The sequence below is a fragment of the Sinohyriopsis cumingii genome, chromosome 13 (assembly GCF_028554795.1).
Source record: "Sinohyriopsis cumingii isolate HCF-2022 chromosome 13, ASM2855479v2, whole genome shotgun sequence".
Taxonomy (NCBI): domain Eukaryota; kingdom Metazoa; phylum Mollusca; class Bivalvia; order Unionida; family Unionidae; genus Sinohyriopsis; species Sinohyriopsis cumingii.
In genome coordinates this window covers 21092599-21107095 of record NC_142973.1, presented here as the reverse complement: position 1 = coordinate 21107095, position 14497 = coordinate 21092599, and the positions used below count along the sequence as shown (strand labels likewise).

General features: G+C 35.9%; 1 protein-coding gene across 1 annotated transcript in view; it reads left to right on the top strand.

The window, feature by feature from the left end:
• Nucleotides 1-14497, top strand: part of LOC149785030 (kinesin-like protein KIF21A) — a 259702-nt gene that overhangs the window by 42184 nt on the left and 203021 nt on the right. Inside the window, exons 4-8 of the mRNA XM_089978736.1 lie at nucleotides 113-295; nucleotides 3852-3908; nucleotides 6428-6520; nucleotides 11381-11509; nucleotides 11966-12130. Of these exons, the coding sequence (XP_089834862.1) occupies nucleotides 113-295; nucleotides 3852-3908; nucleotides 6428-6520; nucleotides 11381-11509; nucleotides 11966-12130 (627 nt within the window). The remainder of the gene's footprint in view (nucleotides 1-112; nucleotides 296-3851; nucleotides 3909-6427; nucleotides 6521-11380; nucleotides 11510-11965; nucleotides 12131-14497) is intronic.

Sequence of the window (14497 nt, the reverse complement as noted above, 5' to 3'; positions counted from 1 at the left end):
TCTTTCAAGTTTATATGAATAATTCTTGTACTTATAATACTTATCAATTTTTAGAACTTATTTTACACTCTTACAGTATAAAATAATTTCAGTTGTTTTCATGAATTTCTAGACTGGCTCAGGGAAGACATACACGATGGGAACTGGCTTTGACATCAATATTTCCGAAGAAGAGGTTGGTATCATTCCTCGTGCTGTTGATCATCTGTTTCGAGGTATTGAGGAATGCCGAGCAGCTGCAATACAGAGGAATGAACCACCACCAGATTTCAAAGTCAACACACAGTTCATGGAGGTAACTACAGTTCAGTTTCATTTATCCATAGGGCAAAACATAGAGATAAGTAGATATTTTTCTGCTAGACTTTGAAACAGTTTTTCACAAAGACCTCCATAGATTGTTAAAGACTAAACCATTTCTCTATGGAATTGCAAACAAAATCTTATGGCGGATTTACTACTTTTTATGGTTTCGGGAACAATTTTTGTTGGTACATGGAGATGCTCCATTCTGTGGTTTCGAGAACAATTTATGGTGGTTTGTAGTTTCAAACCTGGTTGGTCTAAAGTAATTTCTGCAGTTCCACAAGGCACAGTACTTGGACCAGTGCTATTTTCCTTGCACATTGGTGACATCATCGTTGAAATTGACTCAGTCATTGGCCTCTTTGCAGGTGGCTATGCAAGACTATGTATCATTTTAAACCCATAAGGATACCAAGATAGTACAGCATGACATTAAACAACTAGGCCAGTGGGCACAAACAAGGAGCATGCAATTCCAAGGCAAAAAATGCAACATATTGTAGATGACAAGAAAGAAATGTAATAAAACTAGTATGTCATATTCATTGGAAGATACTTCTTAGAAAACCTCAATCAGTTAAAATATTTATGGGGTTACAGTTACTAGTAATATGAATTCAAATCTTCAAATGGAAGAATTGTTTTCAAAACTGAATCATGCTGTTGAACTGTTTTGATGTAAATTGTCGTCTTGCTCATAACATTTGAATGAATTATCTTTCAAGGATTTAGTTTGACCTGTGGAAGATGGCACCCTTTTATCTTGCATTAAAAATCATTGTTATTGCAGTGAGTGGGTCTGCTGGGAGACTGCACCCTATTATCTTGTAATTATTTGTATTGCAGTGAGTGGGTCTTGGAGACTGTACCCTATTATCTTGCATCTTACAATTATTGTTTTTGCAATGAGTGGTTGTAATGGGAGACAGCATCCTATTATCTTGTATTGTAATTATTTGTATTGCAGTGAGTGGGTCTAATAGGAGACAACACCCTATTATCTTGCACCTTACATCAATTGTTATTGTAATGAGTGGGTGTAATGGGAGACATCATCCTATTATCTTGTAATTATTCCTATTGCAGTGAGTGGGTCTAATTGGAGATGACACCTTATTATCTTGTAATTATTCCATTTTTGCAGTGCATTGGTCTCCTAGGAGACAGCACCCTATTATCCTGTAATTATTTGTATTGCAGTGAGTGGGTCTTCATGGAGATGGCACCCTATTATCTTGCATCTTACAATTATTGCTATTGCAATGAGTGGTTGTAATGGGAGACAGCATCCTATTATCTGGTAATTATTCCAATTGCAAGGAGTGGGTTGGATGGGAGACAACACCTCATTATCTTGCATCTTACAATTATTGTTAGTGCAATGAGTGGGTCTCCCGGGAGATAGCATACTATTATCTTGTAATTATTCCTATTGCAGTGAGTAGGTCTAATGGGAGACACCCTATTATCTTGTATCTTGTAATTGTGTGTGCATGTGTGAATTGGATTTTTAATATAGCTTTAACAATTTTTTAGTCATATCGCTATGATGTTTGCAGTGTGGCAGTTTATAGTGATGTCTAGCACTGGGGCATAAAGCCAGGGGCATAATGCCGCAGACATGTAGCATGATGTCCCACCCTGTCACATTATCCTGACACCAGGCCGACCAGTCCTAACACTAACCTCTTAATGCTGAGCACCAATGGAGGCAGTCGTTAGTACCATTTGTATAAGTCTTTGGTATGACTTGGCTGGGGATCGAACCCATGATCTCTCGCATCTGAGGTGGACGCTCTAACCACTAGGCCACTGGAGCTGTGTATCTTTTATCTTACATCTTACATTTATTGTTATTGCAGTGTGGGGCAAATGGGAGAGGAGTCCAATTATCTTGCATATTATAATTATTACCATTTCAGTGAATAGGGCTTATGGGAGACCATACCCTGTAATGTTCTGTTTTTGAATTATTATTTATTGCATCCAGTAGGACTGCTGGGAGACATTACCCAAGTACAGTGTATCTTGCATCTTATTATTATTGCAGTGGTGGGGCTACTGGGAGACAGCACCAGGTTATCTTGAATCTTATTATTACTGTAGTCAAAGGGGCTACAGATAATCAGTAGTGAGTGGGGCTACTTGGAGACATCATCCAATTATCTTAATCTTCTTATTATTATTATTGCAGTGAGTGGGCCTACAGGGAGATAATACCCAGTAGTCTTTCATCTTACAATTATCTAGCATCATAGAATTATTATTATTGTAGTGAGTAGGGCTACAGGGAGATAATACCCAGTAGTCTTTCATCTTACAATTATCTTGCATTATAGAATTATTATTATTGCAGTGAATGGGTCTACAGGGAGATAATACCCAGTAGTCTTTCGTCTTACAATTATCTTGCATCGTAGAATTATTATTATTGTAGTGAGTAGGTCGACATGGATACAGCACACATTTGCAACTTATAATTAATATTGCAGTGGGTAGGGAAATTTGGAGACAGCACCTTATTATCTTGCATCTTGTAATTATCATTATTGCAGTGAGTATTGCTGCTTGAAGAGAGTGCTTTATATCTTGCACCTAACAGTTATTATTGCAGTGAATAGTGCTGCTGGGAGAGAGCAATTATCTTGCTTCTTACAATTATTACATTGAGTAGGACCAGAGACATCATCCAATTATCTTGCATATTATTATTATTATTATTGCAGTGAGTAGGGCTACTTGAAATAGTGTCCAAATTATCTAACATATTATAATTATTATTATTGCAATGAATAAGGGTACTGGGCACTTGCATCTTATAATTATTGTTGGTGCAGGATTTTGGGCACTTGTATCTTATAATTTTTGTCAATGCAGGGAGTAGGGACACTAGCCACTTGTATCTTATAATTATTGCCAATGCAGGGAGTAGGGACACTAGCCACTTGTATCTTATAATTATTGCCAATGCAGGGAGTAGGGACACTAGCCACTTGTATCTTATAATTATTGCCAATGCAGTGAGTAGGGCCACTAGGCACTTGTATCTTATAATTATTGTTAATGTAGGTATTATGGCTACTGGGAGCTTGTATCTTATAATTATTGTTAATGCAGGTATTATGGCTACTGGGAACTTGCATCATATAATTTTTGTTAATGCAGAGAGTCGGGCCACTAGATACTTGTATCTTATACTTATCCTTCAGGCAGGAAGTAGGGTTACTGGGAGCTTGCATTTTATGCATGTACTTCTTACTTAATGACATTTATTACCTTTGGATATTGTATGCTATGAATTTACATGTATTTATAGAGATAAGTATTTCTGGATTTCACAGTTGCTACCAACCACAGATTAAAATTTCCAATGAAAATTGACCAAGGTGAAGTCAGAATTGGTCCCTTCCTCCAATCACAAATTTAGGTACGATGAAAAAGTTATTTTTAGCAAAGCCATGAAATATGATTTTCTTTTCACTGTAGTTACAATTCAGAGCAAGAGCCTTATTAGTCTAAATTCATTCTGTTTTCTTTCATTGCAGCTCTACAATGAAGAAATTATTGATCTTCTTGATACAACCAGAGATCCAGAGTCAAGAGTGAGTTCAAACTTACATCAGAGTAGAATTTGCCTTTTCACGTTTGCAATAAAGGGAATACATTTTAGACTAGAATGTGCCAAAATTGATGTTAGATCTTTAATTATTCAGTCCTTCTCAGAAAATATTCGAGAATAGGTTTACCTTGCATACGAGTTTAAATTGCTTGAGTATTGAGTAGCTGGAGATGCAGGTTGGGTATCAGAAATAATGTATCTGATCTGCTCTGAGTTTAAGAAGTTATTTCCATTTATAGGGAAACTAAACCATTGAAATGTGGTGTTTTACTTACGGGGTTGATGTTGTATGGCACAGCAACACTTTGAATGAAATATTTTACCCAGGCAAGAAGAGTAAGGTGCTTTGCTTAAAGACACACCACAGTACATGATCTGAGATTGATCTGGTTGTGGGAATGGAAACTGCACACTTCTGGTCACAAGCCCTGTGCCTTATCCACTGAGCTACTGCAGCTCCCCATACGACTAATTTCATTGAGATGTGGCAACAGCAACCATGGCTTCATCATTGTTAAGATTCTGTGTTACAAGTAAGACCATGTGATACAGATAAGATTCTGTGTTACAAATAAGACCATGTGTTCCAAATAAGATTCTTTGTTACAAATAAGACCATGTGTTACAAATAAGATTCTGTATTACAAATAAGACCATGTGTTACAAATAAGATTCTGTGACAGTTTCATGTTTTGCAAGGCAGATGCAGGCAAGACAATGTTCACAAAAATGTTAAACTTGCTTTATTATATAGTAAAATCTGTCTTGAGAGACTTATGCCATGAGCAACCACCTGACCTGTCATTTATGACCTTTATCATGCAGATATTGATTTATTATATAAACACATTGTCATGAGTTACCATCTGCTGAGTGTTACCAGCAACTATTATTTTTAGGCAGGATATGTGTTTTGACACTGCTGTGAACAAATGCATTGCAAAAACATTTCTAAACACCACAGAACTTTATTTAATACTTTGTGCCTGTGACCACTTTTGAGGTTCTGCAGGCAAAATATAGTTTGTTCGTAAGAAACAAACAAAAGAACATTGAGTCTGGCTGCTAGTTTTCTAAAATCTCCAGGTAGAAATATATGCTACAGTCTGAAACCATACTGTAGTGAGACGGGTACTGCCTTAAATCTTTTGTCTTTGTAGCTACATTACATATTGTCTGGGGTGAATGAGGTCTTTATCTTATAAATAGTTATTTGCTTTTTCCAGGTTAGTTGATATTTGTATTATTAAGGTTTGCATCTTTGCTTGCTTTATCTATGTTACTGTTATTCAAACCAGCACATGAGGCTGAACATGCCATGTCTAGAAATATCTTCATCTGGCCACCTTAGAGCATCTGTTGAATCCGTTTATTGAGTTCATCCATTTATTATTTATGCCACGGATGACATAGTTTGCATATAAATTTCTTGATTAGTGTTGTGATAGTTGACTTCACAGTTCATGAACAGGATAAGTTAGGTATGTTACATTACATTTAACCTCACAATACATATACATGTATCATAATGCCAATAGATGCCTTGTAAATTTAAACTTAAAATTGAAAAGTTTTTTTTAATACTTGTAATTTTAATACTGTATAAAGTGAAAGTATGTCATGTTTTAAGAAGAACTTGAATGCATGCAATGTTTTAATTAGAATTATGAAAAATAAAAAAAAAACATGTATGCAGTAATTTTAATACACATTATTGCAAAGAGAGACCACTTTTTGTTGGCAGAAGAGGTTGTCTTTCAAGACAGGTTTTACTGCATTAGAACTTTAATATTTACATAATTGAATCACATTGTAGTGTAAAATATTTTAGTATATTCATGCTTATAAGATGATTCCAGTTGCAAACTGCACATATCCAATCTGCTGTCACCTATGCACCAGCAAATCTGGGTCTGTGCAATTTGTTTGGAGTAATCAGTTGAACAAATAACATAGACCTTAATTGGCAGGCGCATTAGGCTACAGCAGATCAGGATCTTTGTTTGCCATTTGACTAGACTTATAATAAAGTTTTGACAGTGCTTAGATGAGTGACAGGTTCTTGTTTAGGGAACTGGAATGTTTTAATCAGAACTCTTATTTCTTGGTAAATGATAAGTACTGATGTCAAGGCTTAGGTCTTTTGAGTCAGCTATTTGTTTTAAAGGCCAGAACTTATATCAACTTCATTTCATGCAAAACAAAGGAGAGTACCACTTCCCCACCACCCAAATACTGTCACAACACCACACCAACTTTGATGGGACGTAAACCGATTGCAGGTTGACTCCATCATAAAGATGCTGGTATCCATATAAAGCTTAGTTTTCTGGGGAAACTAGACGATTCAATGCTATGATCAGGAGCAAATAGCAATGGTCAGAATTGGACTTAAACCCAGGACCATCTGATTCAGAAACCAGTTGTGTCAAATACATGGGCACACTTGCTATTAAGTAAATGATATATTTTTAGTAATGAGCTGCTCTTCTTTCTACACAGGGTCGAAAGTCTCATATCAAGATTCATGAAGATGCTGGGGGAGGAATATATGTCGTTGGAGTAACCACTAAGCCAGTTAGCTCTCTTAATGATGTAAGTATGAAAACAGCAATCGTGTGTGTGTATATATCCAGGGTTTGGGGTGGTTTAGTTGAAGTCACCCGTAAACTTTAAAAAAGTACATTGTCAGTGAGAAAAAGATAAAAAAGTTGATCCTTTTTAGGAAGAACAAACCACCTATTTCATAATGGACCTCTACCCCTGCTCTGGGCGGGTATCTTGGATCTGTCCCTGACTGTTGGAGATAAGGTTAATTTTTAGAGTATCAGGTATGGGATTGGACTCGTCACCAATGCCTTCAAGGCAAAATCATTAAAATTAAATATTACTAAAAACTCTGCAGATGCTGGTACTATTAGCTTTCTTTTTTGTCTGGCTCCTTGACAGTTTGAAATTTATAACCCAGCAGAATACTTTGTTTTGTAAAGACTTAAGCTTTTGAGAAGTTGTTCATGAGGCAGAGTTCCGTTGTACTTGAACATATATGTTTCAGTTTTTAAGTACAACTTTTTGAAATTTAAAACAATTTTATGCTCCCACTGCTAGCAGCAGAGGTATTGTATTTTGTTCCAGTCTGTCTGTCATCCTTTTGTCCAGAGAAGCTTGCTAGCAAGACTGCACAAAACCATTCAACATTGAGAAATACAATTTGGCAGGCATATTTGTATGTGGATGTCCTAATTAGATTTTGCCATATCAGCAGTTTTTCAAATTTTTATACATTTTAAACTTGTTAAACTTGGACTTGTTTTCTTGCTTATGAGACCTGTTAGCATGATTGAGGAAAACTAACCAATATTTGGTGGGCATATTTGTATTTGTAGATCATATGAGTTTCAGTCCATTACAGTATATTTTGAACTTTAGGGACTTGAACTTTTTTGACAAAAACCTTTTAGCACAGTTAAGAAAAACCACTTGAATAGTAGACCAATACAATTTTGTTAACATGTTGATATGCATATGTGCAAGATAGGATTGTATTTTTTGAGCCCACATAGTTGGGAACCAAGACAAAGCACTCACTTTTCTGCATGCAGTGACATCATTATCAACAGTTTTAGACTTTGGTTAAAGTTTTCATTTGCATATATTTCCATAACCCCATGATAGATTCTCAGCATGCTTTGCATGAATATTATGAAGCTGAAACAATTAATGCCTTTTATTTTGGGGTCAAGGTCACAGTCATAGAAATTTTTTGTGAAGGTTTTGGTTAAAGTATTTTCATTTGTTTTATATTTCCTAATCCCTTAATAGAGTTTCTTAATACATTAGATAAATCATTAGCAAACTTATGAGAATTCATTCTTTTGGCACGTGTGCTTACCAATATTACTTTACTGTCCAAGAGTCACAGTCATGCAAAATTTGCGTTAAAGTTTCTGTTAACGTTTTTTTCTTCATTTGCTTATATTATCTAAACCTCTTGATTGATTTTCTTGAGGTGAATCATGTTGAAGCTAAAACTGTTTATTTTCCAATGTGCGTTCTCTCTCGCATGACATTGAGCTCAGGGTCACAGTTATAAACATTTGCATTAAGGTGTTGACATTTTTTTATTTGCTTTTTTTCCTAAACCCCTAGAGAGTTTCTTCTTACTTGAAATGAATAATTTTGAAGCTAAGGCAATTAATTCTTTGACAAGCTTGCTCACATTTTTGACCTTGCATTCAAAGTCACAGTCATAGAACATGTGCATCCAGTTTTTGTTTACAGTATTTTCAATTGGTTTTATTTCCTAAACCCCTTGATTGGTTACCTTCATGTAGCATACTTTGGATGAATCATTATGTAGCTAAGATATCTCATTATGTGACATGCTTTCTAGATGTTTTGACCTAGGGGCTATACATTTTACTGCTGTGCTTTGATCACGGACTTGATATGCAGGATCTGACATTTTTTGTTATGCCATTATAGGGATTTGTTTTCATATTTGTACAAGGTTTTGACTTTTTTTTTTACTTGCTTTGAAGTGGATACACGTTTTATGAACACAAATGTAGTATTTATCTGTATTGGTCATAGACCAGAAGAGCTTATGTTAAATCCTGTTTTCTTTTGTCTGATTTCTGTACTATGTCCCTAGCATAGGTTTGTTATTGCTACACTTCCAAAACTTGTTGGAAGATTGCCATACAACTATATACACACACACACACATCTCATGGTCTAGTTGGTCCTAAATGAAAATGGTGCTGCTCAGACATCCAGTATGCTCACACCACAATGGCCTTCTTGAAAATCTTATTGCTACATCTCCTGAATGGATGGTAATATCAAAAGATTGATTATAATGTCTATTTACTCCTAAATGAAAATTATGTCAGTCTGATATCCAATATGATTTCCTTGGCTGTCATCTTGAACATTTTGTCCATGCTACTTATTCTGAATGGGAAGTCTTATCAACATGGTGTTATGACTTCTTATGGTGTCTTGTTGCTCTTAAGGGAAATTGATACTAATAGTAACTCAAATATGTTTGCTAGCCAAGGTTACGATATGTTAACCCTATTTACACTTGGCAGATCGATCAGATATTTCAGTGCTTTGTCATAGCAGCATCTATTGAACCTCATAGTTGCCTCCCTTAGTATGTAATGCCAACTAAACATTAGCATGTGACAGTGGTACTTAGTAAATCAGCCAGAATGGTGGAGTCAGTTGACTTCAAACTGATACTTTGTAAGTTTAATATCGAAAGTATGACTACCTACAAGTGAGAAGCCATTACAGGTGTATTTGAGGGAAAGGATGTATTTGTACGAATACAAATTGGCTGTGACAAATTACTTATTTTTGAGACTATTCCAGTTGTATGCTCCCCTTCTCTCGATCATGTAGGAATAGTGTTCAGATTTGAACAAATTGATTTCGATGGATGTGGTGGCTTGCCACGCATCCAGTGAAGCTAACTGACCTGTAGCACTGAAATATCTGATTGATCTGCCAAGGTGTAGATAAGGCAAACATATTAGAACCTTGGCTAGTGAAGATGATCAAATACAGTCATCACAAAGCCACCTTAAAAATCTTGTTATTGCTACCTCTTCTGATTGGAAAGTTGCATCAAAATGAGGTTTTCACCAGAAGACTTCTTATGATGTCTAATTGATCCTCAATGAAAATAGTGCTGATCTTTTGTCCAATATGGCTGCCATGGCAGTGATCTTGAAAATCTTGTTATTGCTACTCCTTCTGAGTGGAAAGTCATGTCTACATAGAGTTTTGAGCAAAGATTTCTTATGGTATCAAGTTTGTTCTGAATGAAAAGTTACTGGTCAGACATTCAACTTGATTGCCTCAGTAGCCATCTTGAAAATCTTGTTATTTTTACTTCTTCAGAGTGGAAAGTCATATCAACAAGAGGTTTTCACTAAAATATTTCTTATCATGACCACTTGGTCCTAACTGAAAATGGTAATATAGCCACCATGGCAGACATCTTGAAAATTTTGTTATAGGTACTTCTCCTGATCAGAAAGTCAATAATAACATGGGGTTTCCACTGGATGACTTGACATGTCTTGTTGGTCCTGAATGAGTATGATGTTGAACTGACCATCATTATGGTCACCACAGTGGCCATCCAGAAAAGGGTTCCACTTGCAGGCTCCTTAAACATTTGATTTTCAGCAACAGATTTCTTGTGTTCGAAGTTGGTCCGAAATGAAATGGTGCCAATCTCTCATCCAGTATGGCCCCACTGGCTGTTTTGTTGAAAGTCTTGTTTTCATTACCCTTCCTACACAGAAGGTCAGTATATAGACTTGGGGTTTTCATGGGAAGATTTTTTTATGACGTCTAGTTGGTCCTAAATGAAAATGGTGCTGATCTAACCTCTGATATGGCAACCACATTTAGAAAATTGTGTTGCTACTTCTAGACAGATAGATGATCACACCAACATGGGGGTTTTCACCTCATTACCTAGCATGGTGGCAGTCTTGAAAGTCCTGCTGAATGGATGGTCATAATCACATGGGAGTTTTAACCAAAAGACTTCTAATGGTGTCAGATTGGATCTCAATGGAAATGGTGCCAATCTTACATCCCTATGGCCTCCACAAAGGCTGTTATTGATCATAAGTATCAGAGATGGTTTCAACACTCAGCAGTTAAAAACAAGAAATAGTCGTGAATTCCTGGAGATTATTTTCGATTAAAAGAGTGTCAATCCCATCAAATGATTTGTGCTACCATTTATCTTAAATGGAAAGTATTTTGCAAGACAATTTTAGATCAGATAAAATATTTCTTTTGTTTTAACTGTCATATTCCCTTAAGAAGTCTTTTATGACGTGTTATTGTAAGGATACTGCTTCATTCAGTGCCTGTGAGATAGTGGGGTAAACTACTAAACAATTTTACTTTATCAACCATTATGAAAGAGTTCAAAAAATGAATTGACAGGGTCTCTATGAATTATGTGGCTTTATGATTATGATGTACCATCATTGCAGGGATGCATCAGTAGGTACTAAAGCTCAGCAATAGGATGTAGCATGATGACTGATAATGTAATTAATCATGTGACACAAAATTTTTTCTTACTTATAGTTAGATGCATTGTTATTGATAGAAAATTTCATTGTCATTGTATTGATTGGAGAATCTATTATTATATTGGAATCCTTTGACCAAGGGCTCCACATTCAGGCCTTGGGTTTCTTTTAAGAAGGGGACTTTAGTCTATACTGGTAGATTCTGTTAACGCCCCTTTTAATATTCTTGCAGAACAAAAATATTGATAATAACAACAGTATCCTTATTAATGCCTTGCAATCAGATACTGTATTTTAGCAGTTTTAATTTGTTTTTATCCCTTCTTCCATTTTGCTCTACACACAATGAAGTAACAAACTACATTTTTTATTTTTATTTCAGACTCTGCAGTGTCTTCAGATTGGTTCCCTGTCTCGGGCAACAGCCAGTACCAACATGAACTCTCAGTCATCACGGTCTCATGCTATTTTCACTCTGCATATCAAACAGACACGGGTCTCAACAGAAGAGGTAAGTACATAACCATCATGACCAGTTGTGGGTCCTTTAAAATGGGCACAGTAACTATATTAACTCGTGGCCTATGCATCGCAGAAAATACCTGAATAAGCAGCAACCCACTTTCTTTCTTTCACTTTCTTTACAAAATGATGAGTTGTGGGCCTTCATCTTGTTATGGTTAAGGGCAATTATTTGTAACAAAAGAGGCTTAGCAACTTTTCAGTATAGGATGATCCTATATTACTATTTGATACATGGTCTGCTGGATACCACTTAAACAGAGTTATGGCCCTTGATAATATAATCATTGGGACATTTTGAACTTTCACCATACATCATATTTTCCAGTCAGTCATAGATGATGAGTTGTGACCCTTGATAATATGATCAGTGGGATGAGTTATGGCCCTTGACAATATAATCATTGGGACTTTTGGAATTTTCACCACACATCATATTTTCCAGTCATTCATAGATGATGAGGATGGTCAAGAGGCAGAGCCACAACAGGAGTTTGAGACCCTGACAGCCAAGTTCCATTTTGTGGATCTAGCCGGGTCAGAGAGACTCAAGCGGACAGGGGCTACGGGGGACAGGGCCAAGGAGGGTATCTCAATCAACTGTGGATTGGTAAGACAATGATCAATATATTAGAACCTTTGGAATATGGACAGTCATGGAATTAACTTATTCTGTCCATAATTAACAGGAATTCACTAACAAACTAATCGAAGATTTATTAGTAGAGGATGTGATCAAAATATGTCATGCAATCCCATTGCCTGTTAATATCAGGTGTTCACTGTGATTGGTTTTGCAGTACAGTGAAAGCTGTGCCAAAAACACATACAGAAATTAAAACAGCTGTGTTGTTGTATATCAAGCAAATGAGCTGAATTTTGGGGTTTTAACTTGGCATGTCGGACATTTTACATATATTGCACAAATTTATTCCATGCGATAAAACACACATACACACAGAGTAATTTGCATATTTTTAAAAATAAATTTTAATTTACAAGCTTAAAATTAAATGAATGCAAATTGGTGTTAGAAAATTACAGATTTAAAAGCATGTGGTACAGAAATGTAGGAGTTAAGCACAGATATAAGCAGGCTGCAGGTACTGTTGGCAGGTACTAGAAATTAAAGAAAAAAGCAAAATGCTGAGCAAAATGAAAGAAAAGAAAGTTTTACAAAAAAAAGATATAACTGCTTTAAAAGAGGCATGTAACATAATCTGTAGCTGTTTCATGAGAACTACTATGCTCTTAAGTTCAATTAAGTCACTGTGAACTATATTTTATACTCCAATTTTATTTGTTAATATTTGTGTTTCGTTAAATTTCTTAGACACTATTAGTGCAGAGGGATGTAACATAATACATATATTGATGGGAAGCATTATGACTTTTTGACAAAGCAAATCTTTGCAGTTCAGCCATATTGCCGTTTTCTCATTTTAGCCTAATGTATGCAACTCTAGAAATGTAAAATTGTTGTCTCGCACTATAAAGCAACTGTGGAAAACATTGTTTTTAATATAGCATGATCCTTCATACAGCCTGATTCCTGATATAGCATTATCACTTACATGACATGGTCCCTTCTCTAGTATGTTTTTTCATATAAACATGGTCCCACATGTGACATTGTCCATCATATATCATGATCCTTCTTATAACATGGTTCCTTGTTTAGCATTGTCATTCATATAACATGGTCCCTCATATAAGATCATCTTTATATACATTGGTCCTTCATATAACACAGTTCCTCACATAGCATTATCATATAATGTGGTCTCACATACATATGTGACAGAAAAGACAGGTCAGGTCAGAATAGATGTGATTTCTAAAATTTGGTTAGGAATTTGGATCTCAAATGGGGAAGCATTTTTGTTGACCCAATGTTTAGCATGCAAATGAACAAAAGTTACATTATTGAACAAATTTAAATTTTTTTAAAAATATTAAAATATGCACATTGTCTGATATAATCAAACCTCTCACAGTGCCATTTTGTACTTTCCTTGTATGTACCACAAGGATTTTTAGAATTTCTTAGGAGATATTACCTGGGTTATATTTTTGGCAGTCCTCATCATTTTTGACCTTAAAACTTATTAGATGATATACTCCTGCTGGATGCAGGTTTTCTCTGGAGTCAGTCTGAATTTTCCTCAAAATGGAAAATGTCCTTTCAGTGTCTGCATTGGAATATGGAAATGTTGGTACAATTCTACTGAGTCAGTCAGTTTAACTTGTTTCTTTCCCATGTGTTGATCCAGACTGCTGCCTGCCTGCCAGAACTGCTCAACATTGGTACTAGCTGGGTCTGATGTTGTGTTCATGTCAGTAAGAGTCTCCACATGAAGCACAAACTCAAAGAGAGAATCAAAGCAATGTTTATTGTTTCATGCTGATTGAACTCCTTAGTAACCCAGCCATACTATATTAATGCATTTATCCATTTGGAATTACTTCTACTCACATAGCATAATCCACCTCAACAAACTTCAAAACAACGTAGCCAGCTGACCATGACAATGGTATCAGTGGGTGAATTTAGTGACTACATTGTCTTGCTGTTCTTAAGGCAGTTCTCAGTCACATGATCATAGACAGTATTATCATAAATATATTACACTGTCAATAATTATTTTTGTGTACATTGGAGATTACAGTGTGTGATGGAATGGATGTGAAATGCCAATAATCTCAGAAGAAAAACCCTCCTGTGCATGAGGTTCACATGTATGCACATGTAATGTGGTCGCTCATGTATCATTGTCCATCATATAGCATGGTTCCTCATGGAGCATTGTCACTTGTATAAAATGGTCCCACATATAACATGGTCCCTCATATAGCATTGACATTGATAAGATTGTTCCTCATGTAGCATGATTCCTCATATGGCATGTTCCCACATTTTAGATGGGTAGGAAAATGAATCCCATGTATGTCAGCCATGCAAGCAGAGGTGAGGCAT